General features: G+C 49.8%; 2 protein-coding genes across 9 annotated transcripts in view; one reads left to right on the top strand and one right to left on the bottom strand.

Moving 5' to 3' along the window:
* On the top strand, positions 1-8989 carry LOC1272102 (AP-3 complex subunit delta). Its single transcript, XM_061644519.1, has 10 exons — positions 1-1126; positions 1338-1703; positions 1811-2080; positions 2861-2934; positions 4350-4498; positions 4576-5852; positions 5928-6105; positions 7125-7292; positions 7394-7523; positions 7599-8989. Exons 1-10 carry the CDS (start codon positions 1031-1033, stop codon positions 8206-8208), a joined length of 3318 nt encoding a protein of 1105 aa, XP_061500503.1. The 5' UTR covers positions 1-1030; the 3' UTR covers positions 8209-8989.
* Positions 8990-10973: 1984 nt separating this feature from the next.
* The window catches only part of LOC1272103 (kinesin-like protein KIF2A), a 38571-nt gene continuing 32369 nt past the window's right edge, over positions 10974-17175 (bottom strand). For all 8 annotated transcript variants that reach the window (XM_061644542.1, XM_310979.6, XM_061644555.1 and 5 more), the window contains 5 exons: positions 16573-17114; positions 16205-16451; positions 15466-16125; positions 15230-15404; positions 10974-14554 (listed from right to left, as the gene is read on the bottom strand). In XM_061644542.1, the coding sequence (XP_061500526.1) occupies positions 14412-14554; positions 15230-15404; positions 15466-16125; positions 16205-16451; positions 16573-17114 (1767 nt within the window). In that variant the 3' untranslated portion in view covers positions 10974-14411. The remainder of the gene's footprint in view (positions 14555-15229; positions 15405-15465; positions 16126-16204; positions 16452-16572; positions 17115-17175) is intronic.

Here is a 17175-nt window from a genome sequence, read left to right as displayed (position 1 = left end):
CTTGCTCGCACCTTCCCTTCCATGCTGTACGCCCGCCCCGCCAACAAACCCATCCACGGATAGTTTCGTTCACGTACACACACCGATCGAAACTCCCCGTCTGTTTATCGTGGCTTAGTGAGGGTGAGTGGAAGAAGAAGAAAAAAAAAACGAAAGAAAGCACCGAGCTGGCTGCAGCCGAACTCCGTCATCATCATTCGGGGACGGCTGGAACACGGGAACTCTGTGGCCTTTACCGGGGATTTTTTGCGCTGAATCGTGTTATCTTGGCCACCGTTCCTGCTTGAGACGCTGCTGTGGAGAGAGTGACGCTGCAAAACTTTTACCCATTTTCCTCTGGCTCGAGTGTTCTCGCGTGGGGTTCAGTGGCCGACAGCAGCAAACCGCGGGCAAGGGGGTGTGTGGCAGGCTGTTCCCCATACATTTGGAACCCACGTAGGCCAACTAACATACCTGTGTGTGTGTGCGTGCGTGTGTGGGAGGAGAAAGAAGCGAAAAGGAGCGAGGAGGCCCAGGAAGAAAGTGTCGCCTTTTTCTTCTTTTCTTTCGGCGTTGTGTGGTACGATTAGGTAAAGCTGGTGAGGCAATGCAAAGTAACGCTAGGTGACGGAAGCGGGCGGATTGTGTGTGTGTGTGTGTGTGAGTGAGCTGGCACTGTAGCTCCCCACTCCAGCTGGCAAGGGAAGGAAAACAATCCCAAAGCACTGCAACCGGACCGCGCGTCATCCGCCTGGTCGTTCGCCACCGAATAGTCGCGAATCAATCAACCGGCACGCACCTACACACAAACACACATTGTGCCTCTGCAAGACGGGTCTCCCACGCACTCCCCATAAACCCTCCGGTCCGCGAAACGGCACTGCACTGCAATCAACCGAGCGACGGGAACCTTGCTGGGCCCTTCCGAGCGAGCAGTGTTCCGGCTCTTGTCACTAAACCATCAGTCAACGATTCTGCATCTGTTTAGCGCCGTTTTACTATAAAAAAAAAGATACACAGACACGTCCACTTTACACACACACACTGCAAGATGGCGCTGAAGATGGTAAAGGGCAACCTGGAGCGGATGTTTGACAAAAATCTGACCGATCTGGTGCGCGGCATTCGGAACAACAAAGATAACGAGGTAAGCGAGGCGGAACTGGAACTGGAAAGGGGGGGGGGGGAAAGAGGGGGCACGGTGATATGCGGGCGGCGGGTCGGGCATCCGGCAGCCGGCAGTCGTGCCGAGCGCACCGTACGCGATGGAACTGTTCGGGCTGCACGGGTCGTCCCGGCTGCGCAATCTGCTGTACCGGGTCGATCGCAAATACTTCATCACGTCCTGCCCGTTGCAGGCCAAGTACATCGCCCAGTGCATCGAGGAGATCAAGCAGGAGCTGCGGCAGGACAATGTGAGCGTGAAGAGCAACGCGGTGGCGAAGCTGACCTACCTGCAGATGTGCGGCTACGACATCTCCTGGGCCGGCTTCAACATCATCGAGGTGATGAGCTCGAACCGGTTCACCTGCAAGCGGATCGGCTACCTGGCGGCGAGCCAGTGCTTCCATCCGGACAGCGAGCTGCTGATGCTGACCACGAACATGATCCGGAAGGATCTCAGCTCGACCAACCAGTACGATGCGGGCGTGGCCCTGTCCGGGCTGAGCTGCTTCATCTCGACCGATCTGTCGCGCGATCTGGCCAACGACATCATGACGCTGGTACGGCTGGGCTTTGCGAATGGGCAAAAAGGGTGGCAGCGGGAAGAGTAAAATCTTGCTTCGTTCTTTGTTTTTTTTTTCTCCCTCCCCCTGTGGTTCGGTTGCAGATGAGCTCCACCAAGCCGTACCTGCGCATGAAGGCGGTGCTCATGATGTACAAAGTGTTCCTCCGGTATCCGGAGGCGCTGCGGCCCGCCTTCCCGAAGCTGAAGGAAAAGCTCGAAGATCCGGACCCGAGCGTACAGTCCGCCGCGGTCAACGTGATCTGCGAGCTGGCGCGCAAGAACCCGAAAAACTACCTGTCGCTAGCACCGATCTTCTTCAAGCTGATGACCACGTCGACCAACAACTGGATGCTGATCAAAATTATCAAGCTGGTGAGTGGCGGGGCTTTTTTCGGTTTTTGTTTTTCCTCACTAATTAATTTCCACCATTTCTTCACCAAACCGTGCACGCACCCGCGTGTGTGTGTGTGTTTTTTTAAGACAAAAAGAGAGCGAGAGACAGAAAGAGTGAAGGGCCTCCTACCTGCCGGTGCGCTTGCAACTTGCAATATTTAATCGAACCTTGTTTCTTCTTCTTCCTCCGTCCGGGGCGTTCCGTCCTTTAGTTCGCCAGTCTGACCGCGATCGAGCCGGCGTTGGGCAAGAAACTGACGCATCCGCTCATCGAGCTGATTTCCAGGTTCGACTGCCAGAGCGCGTTGTGAAGCCACCATCTCCCCGTAGAGCTTGTTCGCTCGATGCCCCTCTGCAGCGTCCATTTCCCCCCTTTTCAGCGCTTCTTACAAGCTTACAACCAGTCTGTTCGGTATTTTGCTCTCTAAATCCGAGGGAAAAAACCGCCGGATCTCTTCTTTTCGGCTTTTTTTCGGCGGAGGTGCAGCGGCACCTCCTTTTTAATCATTTCTACGGTATATGACACGTTATCAAAAGTACGGAACCGGGCATGTTTCGTGGCGTGGTAACAAAAACAAAGCACGGGACGTTACAGTAGCGACACAAATCTATTCCCATTACACAATATGTTACTGGGGGGGGAGGGGAGTTTTCTCTTTTTGTTTGTTTCTGTATGTTTGTGTTTTTTTTGCTCTCCGTTTTTTGCTAAAACCTTATTTCTTTCTCTTCTTCTCTGTTTCCGTTTCTGTTTACTTCCAGTTCGGTGCTTTAACTCCGCTAGAACCCCGATTAGGCAAAAAGCTAATTGAACCGTTGACCAATTTAATCCATAGGCAAGTTGTGTGATGTATCTAAATGCGATGTAATATGTTGGGCTTTAGTGCGTGTGTGTGTGCATCCCGTGTTGGCCTGTATGAGTGCGCGCTCAGTAGAAGCCATCGTTCGTGACGTTTTCTGCTCGTATTATCTTTCTTGTATTTAGCTGTTTTAACTACTAGCTTGATTTTGTTGTATCAAACATCCATTGCCATTAGTCGGCATGATCATAAGCAGTGCTGCAAAATGTCAATATCATAAAAAATCGGACTGAGACAAAATCCATGTCAGTGTCACGTACTCAATTGTGATAATCACAGGTGATGCTCAAACAGTTGGTGTGACCAATACATTTTAGCAATCAACGCGTGGTCAATCACTCTATCATGACTTTTTTTTACTGTGATCAGTTCTGCAAAATGTCACTGACATAGTCATAAACATGTTTCGGCTGAAACAAAATCATGTAAGCGACTATCAGTTGCTGCGACCATCACATGCTTGGTGAGATTTTGTGCAACCAACTCTTGGTCAGTCACTTGGTCGTGACATTTTCTGTCGGAGATCATCGCGATAGTCATGGGAGATATGCAGTACGCAGCGAGTGGTTCCAATAAACAAAAAGATCATGTTTTCTCGCTCTGTTTGACCCGACAGACAATCAAACCAGACAGAGCGAGAAAGCTCTGTCATTTTGCTGCTTGGGACACCACGCTCAGTATGTTCCAAGATTGTCGTGATTATCACCGACAGAAAATGTCGTGACCAAGTGAGTGACCAAGAGTTGGGTGCTAAACAAAATGTCACCAAGCATGTGATTGATCCATTAACTGTTTGAGTCTCACCTCTGATCATCGCAGTTGTGTATGTGAGCTGATTTGAGTTTCGTTTCAGTCATGAGTGTTGGTGGTGACATTTCGCAGCACACAGCCAGAAAAAATCATGATTATCCTTGCACCGGCATTAAGCTCAGCTTGTCAGTCAGAGTATCTCGTTGGACTCAAGCATTCGCATGTCGCGTTCGGCATGTCATAATGGCATGGCATGTCATGAGTATCAGCAATACCACGGATATGTTCATTTTTATCGTTGGTGAACATCTCGTGATGCTCGTGATATTTTGCAGCACTGGCCATAAGTGATCAAGGTTGTCCTACATAACATGTATCTCTAAAATCACTTATTCACATTCAATCTTGCTATAAGAGTTGTTACAACTTTAGTTAAGTTTGAGCAGAAAACGTTAAGCTTGATTTTAAAGGCAAAAAAACGATCACAAGAGTTGCGCAAATCATTCTCCTACCTAGTAGTTTCTTAGTGGCTTGCCGAAGGCGCGCTTCAGCCCGTTTGTTTTGTAACGTTTTGTAACGTAACCGCCAAATGCTAACAGTCCTTTTCTCTTTTTGGCATTCCGTTTCTTCTGCACCGGCAGCACCTCGGCTATGAGCCTGCTGTACGAATGCATCAATACCGTGATCGCGGTTCTGATCAGTATCAGCAGCGGCATGCCCAACCATAGCGCTTCCATCCAGCTGTGCGTCCAGAAGCTGCGCATCCTGATCGAGGACTCGGATCAAAACCGTACGTAGCACACCTTACCTTGCAACTGTTCCGCACTGTCCCTGCCTTACATCCGTCTCCTCTCTCCACCATTACAGTGAAGTATCTCGGGCTGCTGGCAATGTCCAAGATCCTGAAGACGCACCCGAAGAGCGTGCAGACGCACAAGGATCTGATACTGGCGTGCCTGGACGACAAGGACGAGTCGATCCGGTTGCGGGCGCTCGACCTGCTGTACGGCATGGTGTCGAAGAAGAACCTGATGGAGATCGTGCGCCGCCTGCTCGGCCACATGGAGCGGGCGGAGGGTTCGTCCTACCGGGACGAGCTGCTGTACAAGGTGATCGAGATCTGCTCCCAGGGCTCGTACCAGTACGTCACCAACTTCGAATGGTACCTGACCGTGCTGGTCGAGCTGATACTGCTCGAGTCGGGCTCGCGGCACGGTCGGCTGATTGCGGGCCAGCTGCTGGACGTGGCGATACGCGTCCAGGCGGTGCGCACGTTCGCGGTGAACGAGATGGCGACGTTGCTCGAGACGTACCCGGTGACGGCGGCCCCGAACGGCACGATGCAGGAGGTGCTGTACGCGGCCGCCTGGATCGTCGGCGAGTTTGCGCCGCACCTGGACGGGCCGGAGCGGACGCTGGCGGTGCTGCTGCAGCCGAAACCGGTCGCCGGCCACATCCAGGCGGTGTACGTGCAGAACGCACTGAAGCTGTTCGCCCACCTGGTGGGGGAGGCGGTCCGCCAGCGGGACGGGGCCGCCATCGAGCGCCACTGCCAGACGCTGGCCGAGGGCCTGCGCAGCTACCTCAGCTCGGCCGACATCGAGGTGCAGGAGCGGGCCAGCTCGGTCTATTTTCTGGTCGTGCTGCTGCGCGAATCGCTCGGTGGTGGTGCGGACCAGCAGCACGCTGCTGCGCCGGTCGCGGACGGTGGACTGCTCGAGCTGACGCCGGACGTGCCCGGCGAGCCAGGCGACGGCGGAGGAGAGGAAACTCGCGCCGCGCCGGACGAACCGGTCGCCACCGGCTCCGGGGGTCACTATCCGGGGGCTGCGTGGGACGAGATCGAGCAGATTGCGACCGACCTGCAGGGGCTGTTCGCGAGCGAGCTGAACCCGGTCGCCCCGAAGGCGCAGCGGAAGGTGCAGCTGCCCGAGGAGCTGGACCTGGACGAGTGGATCAACCAGCCGCCCCCGTCCGCCGACGCCAGCAGTGCGGACGGTGGCTCGAGCGATGAGGACAAGTTCCCGCTCTTCCTGACCGACGGCGGCCGGGGTGGCGGGGGCGGTGAGCGTGAAACCAACGGCGGTGGCGATGGTTCGCGCTCGTACAAGCGCATCGAGTACACGCAGGAAGAGCTCGACAAGGTAGGTGCGGGTGGAGGGGGGGCTGTGGACGTTTGCCGGGTAATATCCTTCATGTTTCCCTTCCCTTTTGTCCAGATGAGACAGGCGCGACTGCTTGAGCAAACCAACAATCCAAACTATCTGAAACCGGCCAAAACAAAAAAGGCGTCTGGCGGCGACTACCACCACCAGCAGCAGCAGCAGCAGCAGCATGATTGCTACGACGACATACCGATCGCCGAAATCGCACTCGAGGTGCCACTGCAGATACATTGTGCGTACTTTTGCCCTTTCTCCATCTTTCTTACATTTTGGGATGTCGGTTACTCTTTATCTTATCGCAAGAGGTTTTATTTTTTCATTATTTATCTCAACGTGTTGGCCACTCTGCTTTCTGTCTGCCATGCATATTTTGCTTGCCAGTGATGGAATTAGTATAATATTTTGTCTTGTAATCTTTTAGCGTCTCACACACGCAACAGGTGTCTCGAGTTTGTGCACTCTGATAGCACTTTTATCAGTTGTTTTATTTGTGCTACTAAATAGTATTTATTCTTGTCGACATGATTGTACACTATTTTGGTACAACGCAACAGTATTGGTACCGTACTTTTGTTCATGTTGTAGGATTATGCGAACATCTCTACCGCATGACGAATTGTTAGACGATAAATGTCATAATAAGTTCGTGAGAAGATAATATTTTATTCAATTTGTACTATTTGTAGCATTTTGTACCATACAGGCTTGATTGATGCTTGCAATTGAGTTGTCCGTGTTGGGAATCAATTCCGAAACCGATTCCAATGCTTAAATCGATTCCGTTTGAGAATTCGGAATCTATCTGGGAATCGCATTTTGCTCCGGTACGCAATCAGAATTGACTTCATAATTGGAATTAGCTCCGTAATGAGAATCAGTTCGTGAATTGAAATAAGAAATTACAGTAACGAAATCAGTCCGGGAATCTCCATCAGAATGGATCTTTAGTAGTATTAACTTTTGATTCTTTGCGGCACCATTGGACCCAAACGTCTATTCTTATGAGGATGCCGAAACCGATTTCGAAGCCGATTCTGATCTCGGAACCAATGACGATTCCGGAACCTATTCCGATTCCGGGACTTATTCCTCCCTTTGTATGTAACTACCCCGCTTCTAATAATGGCTTGCAGGTGTCCAGATAAATTTGTAAAGTAGTAGAGTATCCCATTGCTGGAGATTAGTAATTTGTCCATTATTTGTTATTTAAATTGGAACAAAGCTTTCAATGTCTCTCATTTTTTGTTGCAGCCACAAAACGGTCGGACAAGTATCTTATGGATGCCGAACGGGCAACGCGCGTGTTCGTCGGCAAGAGCGGAGGGCGCAAGGAAAAGGGAGAGAAAAGCGGCAAAAAGTCGAAACGACGTGGCAAAAAGAGCAAACGCTATTCGGACGAGTCTGACTCGGAAAGCGACGGTAAGGCAACAGATACGGTCTCAAACGTGATGATTGAACAGCGATTTTAATGGGATATTTCTCTCTTTTTCTCTGTCTCTCACTATCCCCCCCAAAAAAAGATCCCAAGCCGCTGCACGTGGTGAACACGGTGATTGAGCTACCGGAGGGTGCAATACTGTCCGACACGGAGGACAAAAACAATGCCGACCCGAACGATCCGCACCGGGCGCTCGATATCGATCTCGATGCGTAAGTCGCAACACCAAACAATCCCCCCCCCCCCTCCTTCGATTGCTAATTGTGTCCTCTTCCATCGTTCCACAGCCCATTTGAGGACGATTACCCCCAGGAGATGAAGCGAAAGGCGGCCAACCAGCGCAGCGTGATGCTGCTGCGGGACGGGGACGGGCAGACCGCCAAAACCAACCGGAACCCGGCCGACGACCATCGTCCCGGCGGCACCACCACCACCGACAGTAAGCACCGGTCGCGGCGTCGTGGTACCGCCGCTGCCACCGAGCGGTCCGGCTCGAAGCACGCGGATCGAAAGCACACCGATCGGTCCGACGAGCAGCAGCAGCAGCAGCAGGTGGATGGCGGTGGAGCCGGCCGCGAGAAGCAAAAGAAAAAGAAAAAGAGCGCGGGAAAGGAGCGGCCGGACGAGGCGGACGCGATCATGCTGATGATCGACGAGGAAACGCCGGCCAAGGGACGGACGGCAAAGGAGAAGGAGAAGCGCAGCAAGCCGCCCAAGGACGGGGGAGCGGCGAACGAGGTGGTAGAGGACGGCGACGTAAAGGAGAAGAAGAAGAAGCACAGCAAAAAGTCTTCGAAGCACCATCACCACCACCACCACAGCAGCAGCAGCAAAAAGTCGGGCTACGAGGAGATGCCGGCGCAGTCGTTGGGTGGCGTTAGCAAGGATGCGATCTAATGCCTTTGCCCTTTTTTTTTGTGTATGCGTACCCGCGGCCCCCTCCTTCATCTCCTACTCCTCTGCGGACACAGATTGTGGCAAGATGTTAGGAAGTAAGGAGGATAGGAGAAAGAGAGAGAGAGAGAGATAGTGAGAAAAAGGGCTAGAGATTGATGGTAAACAAATCGTAGAATGAAGCTGTAATGTTACAACTTACTGTTAGGTCCCGCGTGTGTCCCAATGAGAGTGTGTTTTTTATCATTTTCACACACACACACACAGACAAACACACACATGCATTATCGCATTAAGATGTTGTATAAAATAAGCCGCTGAGTTCAGTAACGCGAATCAAAATTCCCCTGTTTTTTCGTTAGAACAACGCTTGAAAGCGAACAAAAAGAATGGTGTCAATGATGAAATACTCGCCCTCCCACCCCACACACGTGTTTTCAAAGGCTCATCAAAAACAAAAAAAAAGAACAAACAAAAACACAATTTAAAAAGTTGTAAACACTCTGTTATGTGAGTCCAGTGGTGGTGGTGGCTTGCGGTTTGGTTTCTCTTCCCCACGCCACAAAGAACGATCCAGCGTACGATCCTGATGCAGTTAGAACGCTTACGCTAGCGAGCGAGGGGCGGCAAGTGTGCGTCGGTTTCGTCTCGATGTTGGCTCATAATTAATACTGTATTGCGATAAATTAAATTTATTATTATTATTATTATTATTATCATTATTGCCATTATGAGATCTGTATTACTAATTAAAATGCAAATGCATCTTCCTTCCATCTCTCGATTCTGTTGTGTGTTTTGCTTGTGTGTAAGTGTGTGACCAAACTGTTCATTTAATTGGGTATGGAACAGAACGCGAGTGTGATTAGAAGCGTTATTGCCGTACCAGGCTCAGGCTGCAGGTGATGCAAACAGCCATCACTACTTTCGGTGGCGCTCTCTCTCTCTCTCTCTCTCTCTCTCTCTCTCTCTCTCACTCACTCTCTCTCTCTCGAGCCAAATATGAAGAAAATTAAGAGTCGTAAAAGATGCACTTCTCCCTGTAAAGAAATAAGCAAACGCAACTACATACACAAGCCCCGAGAGAACAAACATTGTAATAGTATGGAAGCGCTTCTTCGCCTTAGTAATAAAAGCCTGCACTCTTTCTTCTCTTCCTTCCGTCCGCTGTTCTCCAATTTGTTCTATCCTCCCCTTCCCCGACACTGTGGAAAGCTGCGGTGCGAAAAACAAGCTCTCCGCTCTAACACACACACACACACCTACCATGGAACAAGCGAATTATGTTATTTAAAACAGATTATTAAAAAAATATATAATGAAAAATCACCATTCAAGCTGTGTGCGTTTGATGTATCTACTGAATCAATTTAAGCGTTAACCATTCGTCAACCTTCGCTTCACTACAGTCATACCCTTGAGTTGCCTTAACATAATAGTCCATGTCGAGCTGCCGCCTGTGCAGGAAATTCCGAAACGGAAACTCTACCAGGGTAAAACTATACGACGCTATGTGCTCTTTAGGAATCCTGGCCAAACTGCGCCAGGGGGACGGGCTTGCCTGTCTCCTGGGCGCTAGTGTAGGCCATCCGGGTCTCGAGGGTGCAGATTTCGGGAACCATCTTCTATAAAAAAAGCGGGCGAGCGGGCGGCAGAGAGCCTCAGATTGCAGATAAACGAGGCAAGGGACGAAACTGATGGTGGCAACATCAGCGACGGCGATCCAACAACACATCCAAACCTTGTTCCAAACAAACACTTTTGTTCCAGAATTCACTGAGCTGAGTTGCTCGCAAGGATGCTGGCTGCCAACCGGTTATTCTACAGCCTGAAAAAATCAGTTCACCTCAAGGAACCTGTCGCGACGGACGAAGCTGGGACTATATATAGTACCTATATAGTACCGGTACTCACATACGGCTCTGAGACATGGGCGCTGCCCAAATCTGACGAAACCCTCTTAGCCGCTTTCGAGAGGAAGATGCTCAGAAGCTATACGTATAGCTATAGTTATACGAGATGTACGGCGACCTCACGCGGTTGCAAAGACCTGTGGAATAGGTGGTTTATCGTGACTTGGTCCACCATGTCCGGTGGTCTGGTGACGATTAGAAGAAGGTAAGGCCTACCTAGTGGCAGTGGCGGCAGCCGGCAAAAGAAAAGTCATTTTATCTAGCAAAGACCTCAAATACATGAGGTTAGTTTACATGAGGTACTTACTAACTGAACGACTTTACAGACCGTGGTTTGAAAGAATGTGTAAGCGCTTTAATAATGAATTCGAACTAATGGTTCGCCTTGGCGTCGTTTCTTTCGTACACTTACATACGCATTAACACACTCGTACCACTCCAACAGATGTAATAAGATTTAAACGGTTTTATTTCTTTTTTTTTTCTTTTGAAACTTTGTTAGCAGAGTTTTGCTTAACGTAACACCAGCGCAATACAGGGGTATGGTATGGATGTGGGTTTGTGTGTGTATGTGTGTATGTGTGTGTGTTGTAGATAAAAAGGAGGGAAAAACAAAACAAACCAACTAACTGTGGGCTTCCTTTGGATGGGGATTGTTTTGGGGAAAACTTGTTACACACCAGTGAAAAAGCGAGTGGGGGGGGGGGGGGGGGGGGGGCGGGAGAGGAGTAGTAGTAAAGGTGTGAGATAAAAATATAAATATATCTAATATATACCTTTTTTTTACTGCTAGTTTCATTTTCCCTCTTTCCTCTTTTGCAGTTTTTTGTTTGTTTGTTTGTTTGCTGAATCATACTTCTCGTCCTTGAATCGATAGCGCAAACGAGCAGAGCGGGAGAAGACTACAAACTCAGATACAACAGTCGGCCACAAGCAGTGAAACTACTACAACGGTACAGCAGTGCTAGGGGGGGGGGGGGGGGGCGGGGAAATGGGGAGAAAATTTTGTTTCCTAAATGCAACACACACTTAGAGTTTCGTATATTTGCTGCTACTAGTAAGATGTGTGTGTGTGTAGGTAAACCTAAATTTCAGTTAGGAATTAATTAATCTTTCTTATCTTCTCCTTCCCCTTTCCTTAGCAGTCTCCTATCCCTTTCTTCGCACAAGCTCTCTCGCTCTCTCTCTCTCCCTCTTTGCTTTGCTTTGCTCTGCTGCGTTTCGTGCGCTTTCTTGTGCTTTGATTACTTCGCTCGGTGTGACTGGAGCTGCTGCTGCTGCCGGCCCCTTCCTGCCTTCTTCTCTTCATTGGTTCTGTAACGTTTTGTACAAAAACAAACAAAAAAAATCACTCTCCTAAATCGCTATAAACACGTTTCTTCTTTGCTCTATCTATCTAGCTAAAACGTTACCCAGCTCGCCCAGCTATGTTTTACCGACGCTCGTTGTTTTTCTTCTTCTTCTTCTTCTTCTTCTTCTTCTTCTTGCAGCACAACACGCACCCACACAAACACACAAACATTTCCTTCTCCTCCTCCCCTGCTACTTACTCGATAGCAACCTTCCATTTCCCCCCCCCCCTTGGTGTACAGGCATTTTGTTGTCTTACTCGTTTTACTGTTTTCTCTATCATATATTGCATTGGTTATTTAGTAGTGGTTTTGTGTTTAGTTGTTCGGTTGCTTCTCTGTCTCTGTGTCTCCTTAGTCCTATGTACTTGCAATTGCAAACATTTTGTGTTACAACCCTCGCGTTGCCTCCGTCCCCTCTTTTCCGTTCGCGATACAATTGGGTGAGAGATAGAGAGATAGAGAGAGAGAGAGAGAGCAAGAGAAAGTGTTGGTACAATTGGGAGGGGGGGGGGTCCTGTTCCTTTCTGCTTGCTGCTATTTAATAATAAAATCATTCCTAATTGTTTGTGTGTTTATCTTTCGCAATACTTTTTCGATTTCTTCACACACAACTCCCCCCTCCCTCTCTCTCCCCCTCCCCCCCCCTACTCTAGGCGTAAGTGTGTTGTTACAAAATTAAGCGGCAATTGGGGACAGGGATAGGTTTCGGGCATTTCTCTTACACGCTACATGAAAACCAAAACGGTCGAACACCTCCCGCAACAACAAAGGTATAAATAATGTCTTTTCCATCTTCTTGTCTTGTCCTGTCGGCGCGGCTTGCCGCGCTTGTGAAGGGGGGGGGAGGGATGTTATTGAACTGCAAACTAAACTTACAACAACAACCAAAACCCTCTCATAGCACTATCTCCCTAGAAAACAGTTTTAGTATGGGAGGAGAGGAGGATGCAAAACAATTTGCAATTGTTTTTCTTTTTTTACGTTTTATTTGCGGCTTGTTTCCTAATTACTGTTGCATTACAACACCGCGGATGGGCGGGAAAAGCAATTCGTGTTTTTTTGTGTTCATTTCAGTTCATCTAAACAGAGAGCATATTATTTTACACTTGCGCGTATGTAAATCATCACCAATGAGTGTGTCCGCGTGTGTGTGTGTCAATGAGAGAGAGCGAGAGAGAGAGAGAGAGGAATATATAGGGGGAAGAGAGAAAGAGAGAGAGAGAATAACAGAGTAAATGAGGAAAAGGAAACGTTTATATCACGATGTAATAATTGGAACAGAATTCAAAAAAACAATCTGGACTTTCAAACCCCTCTAGCGCGATCTATAAGTCTTGTCTGTCCTAAGAAGCTTACTGCGATTGGAAGCGTAGCCTTCTTCCTCCCACATAGCAGCCGGAAAGGGAAAAAGGAATCAATATCCTTATACCCACCCCATTCAAGTCGCATTTGTAGCTAATTACGAATATGTCATTTTTACATCTATATGCGCCTTCAAAGTATTTCAACCTATTTAGGACTTTTGTCCGTCTCTCACTCTCTCTCTCTCTCTCTCTCTCTCTCAGTCTCTAACTCTAGCTTGACTTCTCTCTCTCTCTCTCTCACACACTTTCTCTTTCTCTTTTTTCTCTCTCTCTCTCTCTCTCTCTTTCTCTCTCTCTCTCTATCTCTCTCTCTCACGCTCTCTCTTTCTTTCTTTCTTTCTTTCTCTCTATCTCTCCCTTCTCTCTTTCTCTCTCTCTCTTTTTCTCTCTATTTTTTTGTTTCTCTCTCTTTGTCTCTCTTTGTCTCTCTCTGTCTCTCTCTCTCTCTCTCTTTCTGTCTCTTCCTCTGACCGGAGCTCCCATAGGGATCCTTATAAAGCGTCCCCTCCCCCATTTCGTCCTCTCTTTTTCATACACTCATCCCACACACACACACACACACACACGCACACGTCACGTCTCTGCATAATACGTTTGCTTTTCTCGTGTAGTTAGAGGTGTCGGTGCGCGTGTGTATGTGTTATTTGTTGTTGTCTTGTGTTGTCTCCATTCACCATATTATCACGTTAATTTGCGCGCGCAGCAAATGCCTTTTTTCTGTGAGAAAATGAGTACACATACACACATACACACCCACACACACCCACCAGCGCGTACCAGAGACGTGTTACAGCTACATTATTTAATGCAATAATAATAATAATAATAATCATAATAGTAATAATAATAATAATAATATCTTCCATAGTTCATAATAATAATACAACAGTAGTGGGAGTGATTCGCCTTTGATCTGTCTTCCTGTCGCCTCGTTTATCGTTAATCTGTCTTCTTATCGCTGAGTGTCCCCCTTTTCCCTCTACATTTTCGTATCACTCGCGCACACACACACATGTCAAAGAAAAAAAGGGTGTGTGTGTATGTGTGTGTGTGTGTGTAGAGTTACAATACGCGACGCGCGATTTAGTGTGCCACCCAGTGGTCCTTGGCCGCACAGAACCTGCTGGTTGTCAGGGATACTCCATTGCTAGCATTAGTTAATGTGGCTCCACCCCTTGGTCACGGTTTGTTTTGTTTTTCAAATTTACCACCCACCACTACTAATGCGCGGCGCGTCCATGTGCCGAAAGCGGCGAAGAAATTCAGCGCCAACATATTTGCGTTTGCTCAAATTATGTATTCTGACAAGAAGATAAAACTAATCCCTAATGGATGAGGAGAGGGGGGGGGAGGGGGAGGGGTTATGAAGGGTGGGCGCGGCACGCAGTGCAGGGGGTAGATATTGAAAAGGAATGATTTTGATAATGGGGCCGTGCGTTTCCGGAGAGAATAGGGACGGAGAGCATGTCACGCAAAGCTTGAGACTCGTTGAAACGTAACATCAGTTTAAATTCTAGTTCTAGAACAACATGAAAACAAGCTTCTCCCTTCCAGTGCTGCTACTGCTGCTGCTGATTTTACTTGCGATGGCTCAGTTTGGCCGCTTGTGACACTATCTCCTCCTGCGACAGCTTCGTACGGAACTCGGACATCAGATCCTTGAACGCGTTGGCAACTTCGGCTAGCTGTGAGAATAGCTCCTCTCCGCGCTTGCAGTAGGCTAAAAAGAGAGCGAGCAAAGCCATACACGGGTGGGGATGAGAAACTATTGAAAAGGTCATATAAAATGTGCATTTTTATATACTAAAATGTTTATCGATAATGCTGTGTTGCTGCTTCAGAGCTTCCGGATTAGGCAATGAATGGTTAAAACCATTTCAGAAATAAGCCATTTTTTTTTTAATTTAATCGTAAAAAACAATATCGGACTCAATTCCGGAGCTGATTCCGATGCTAAAATCAATTCCGATTCCGAATCCGATTCCGGATCCGGTTGCGGAACCGATTCCGATTCCGGAGCCGATTCTGATTTCGGAACCGATTTCGATTCCGTAGTCGATTCTGTTTTCGGAACCGATTCCGATTCCGGAAACTATTCCGATTCCGGAGCCGATTCCGAAGCCGATTCCGGAACCGATTCTGAAAACTGATTCCGGACCTACTATCCGGAATTGATTCCAGAATTGATTCAGACGAAAACTTCATTTTTTCCATCATTAGACCTTTTTTTCACGATGAAATCCTTACAATGCCAAAAAAAGCAGGGAAAAATAGTAGTATAACGAAGGAAAACACTTTGACAATTGGAGAATGTGTCACCAAATTGTCACATTTAGGCTTCCATTTCCACTAAACAAAAAAAAAACCCCGCACGAACCATGCGCGGCTTGCTTACCGTCCTGATCGTAGTCTACCAGGTTCGTGAAGTTGTACAGCTCCTTCGCTTCGGGCAAGAATTTTTCCAGAAACTCGTTCACCCGCTGATGATTATCCAGCACCTCCTCCTCCTTCTGCTGCAAATCCGATATGGCCTTATGCTGATTGTACAACTCCATCGTCATTTCCTGTTCCTGTGAGGCACGAGAATTAGCTAATTTGCCAGCCAGCTCCCGCATCCCGCAAGCCACTTACGTTGAGCGAGCGCAGCTGCTCCAGATCGTTAAAGTTGTGCGTGCCCCCGTTCGACGGTTCGTCGCACTCGATCAGATCCTCCTCCGGGTCGACCCGGTCGTCCGGATCGACCACCGCCAGCTCCTTGACGCGGTGCGCGTACCGGAGCGTGTTGAGCGTGTGCTCGCAGGACGCCATGCCCGGCGCAATCATCGCTATCATGCACGTGCGGATGTTCTTGCCGACGAACGAGTCGCGCAGCACCTTGGTCAGCACGCTGCCACGGTAGGGCAGGTGCCGCTTGCGCCCGAGCGCCCGGATGCACTCCTTGAGCGACAGCAGCGATTTGTTGATCTCCGAGCTTTCCGACCGGGTGCGCCGGTTTTCCGACACCGTGTCGGCGCCCCGCTCGTTGCCGGCCAGATCGATGAACGAGAACTTGCCGTGCACCTTCGGGCTGGCCTGGACGCGCAGCGTGAGCGAGAAGATGGCGTGCGAGCGGGACGAGTTCGAGTTGGCCGCGGTCTGGCCGGAGGTGCGCAGGTTGCTGCCGCTGCTGATGATCGCCAGCACCTCGTCGACCGAGTTTACCTCCCGCTCGGTCAGCCCCACCACCTGCACCTGCTTCTTGCCGTCCTCGAGCACGCGCGCCTTGTTCTTGTTCGCGAGCAGATCGTACACCTGCCGTGGGAGGGGAAAAATGGTAAGCATTAGCGTTAGCTAGAGAGAGAGAAGCCATCACCACCACCACCACACGTACGTTGCCACAGTAGATCTCGTAGAAGCTGGCCGACACGACGAGATTGTTCGACTGGTACTTGGGGCTCTGCAGCAGCTCAAAGATGTCCCGCGTGGCCAGCGCGTAGATGCCGTTCATGCTGTCCTGCGACTTGCCGTTAAAGGTGCCGCCCATCGTGTGCGTCTTGCCCGACCCGGTCTGACCGTAGGCGAAGCACGTGGCCATCGCACCCTCGAACACTGCCTGCACCAGCGGTTTGGCGGTATACCTGTGTGCATAAGAGAGAGAGAGAGAGAGAGAGAGAGAGAGAGAGAGAGAGAGAGAGAGAGAAAACGCCCACATTAAAGATACTGCCCTGTCGCCCTTCCCCAAGCGCCCAAAACGCTTACATGTAAACCATCTCGTTCGAGCACGTGTCGTCGAACGTACAGTCGAAGCGGAACTTCTGATTGTCGAGGTACTTGGTGAGGTCGACCTTCGCCTTCGGCTCGTGCACGATCACCGTGTCCTTGTTCGGTATGCACACCACGTCCACCTCCTTGCGCGTCTGCTCCTTCTGGTTGAGCGGCCGCTTCCGGACGCACACCGTGATCTGGTGCTGGTCGATCGACTGGCCCTGGACCAGCGGCCGGAAGTCGATCGTGCTCTGGTACTCGCGGATCATGTTGATAAACTCCCAGTTCGGGTTGCCCCCGTCCTGGTTCATCAGCGCGTTCTTCTTCTCCCGCATCACCTTGAACATGTCGCGCTGCTTGATGCGGTTCTCCTCCATCATGCCGACCGTCACCACGCAGGACGACTTGCGCGGGATCGAGTTGGCGACCGCGTTGTTCGCGTTCGCGACTGCCGAGGCGGGCGCGGCCGCCGCCGCCGCTGCTGCCGGTGCGGTCGTCTGCTGCTGGCCGGTGGCGACGCTCGTTTTTCCCAGCGCCTGTGCGTTCGAGCGGATGGAAATAGTAAAGGTGTACGGTTAGTGTGTGTGTGTGTGTTTT

Source organism: Anopheles gambiae, chromosome X (genome assembly GCF_943734735.2).
Source record: "Anopheles gambiae chromosome X, idAnoGambNW_F1_1, whole genome shotgun sequence".
In the NCBI taxonomy this organism is placed as follows: Eukaryota; Metazoa; Arthropoda; class Insecta; order Diptera; family Culicidae; genus Anopheles; species Anopheles gambiae.
The sequence above is the reverse complement of the archived record's forward strand: the minus strand, read 5'-3'. Positions and strand labels throughout refer to the sequence as shown.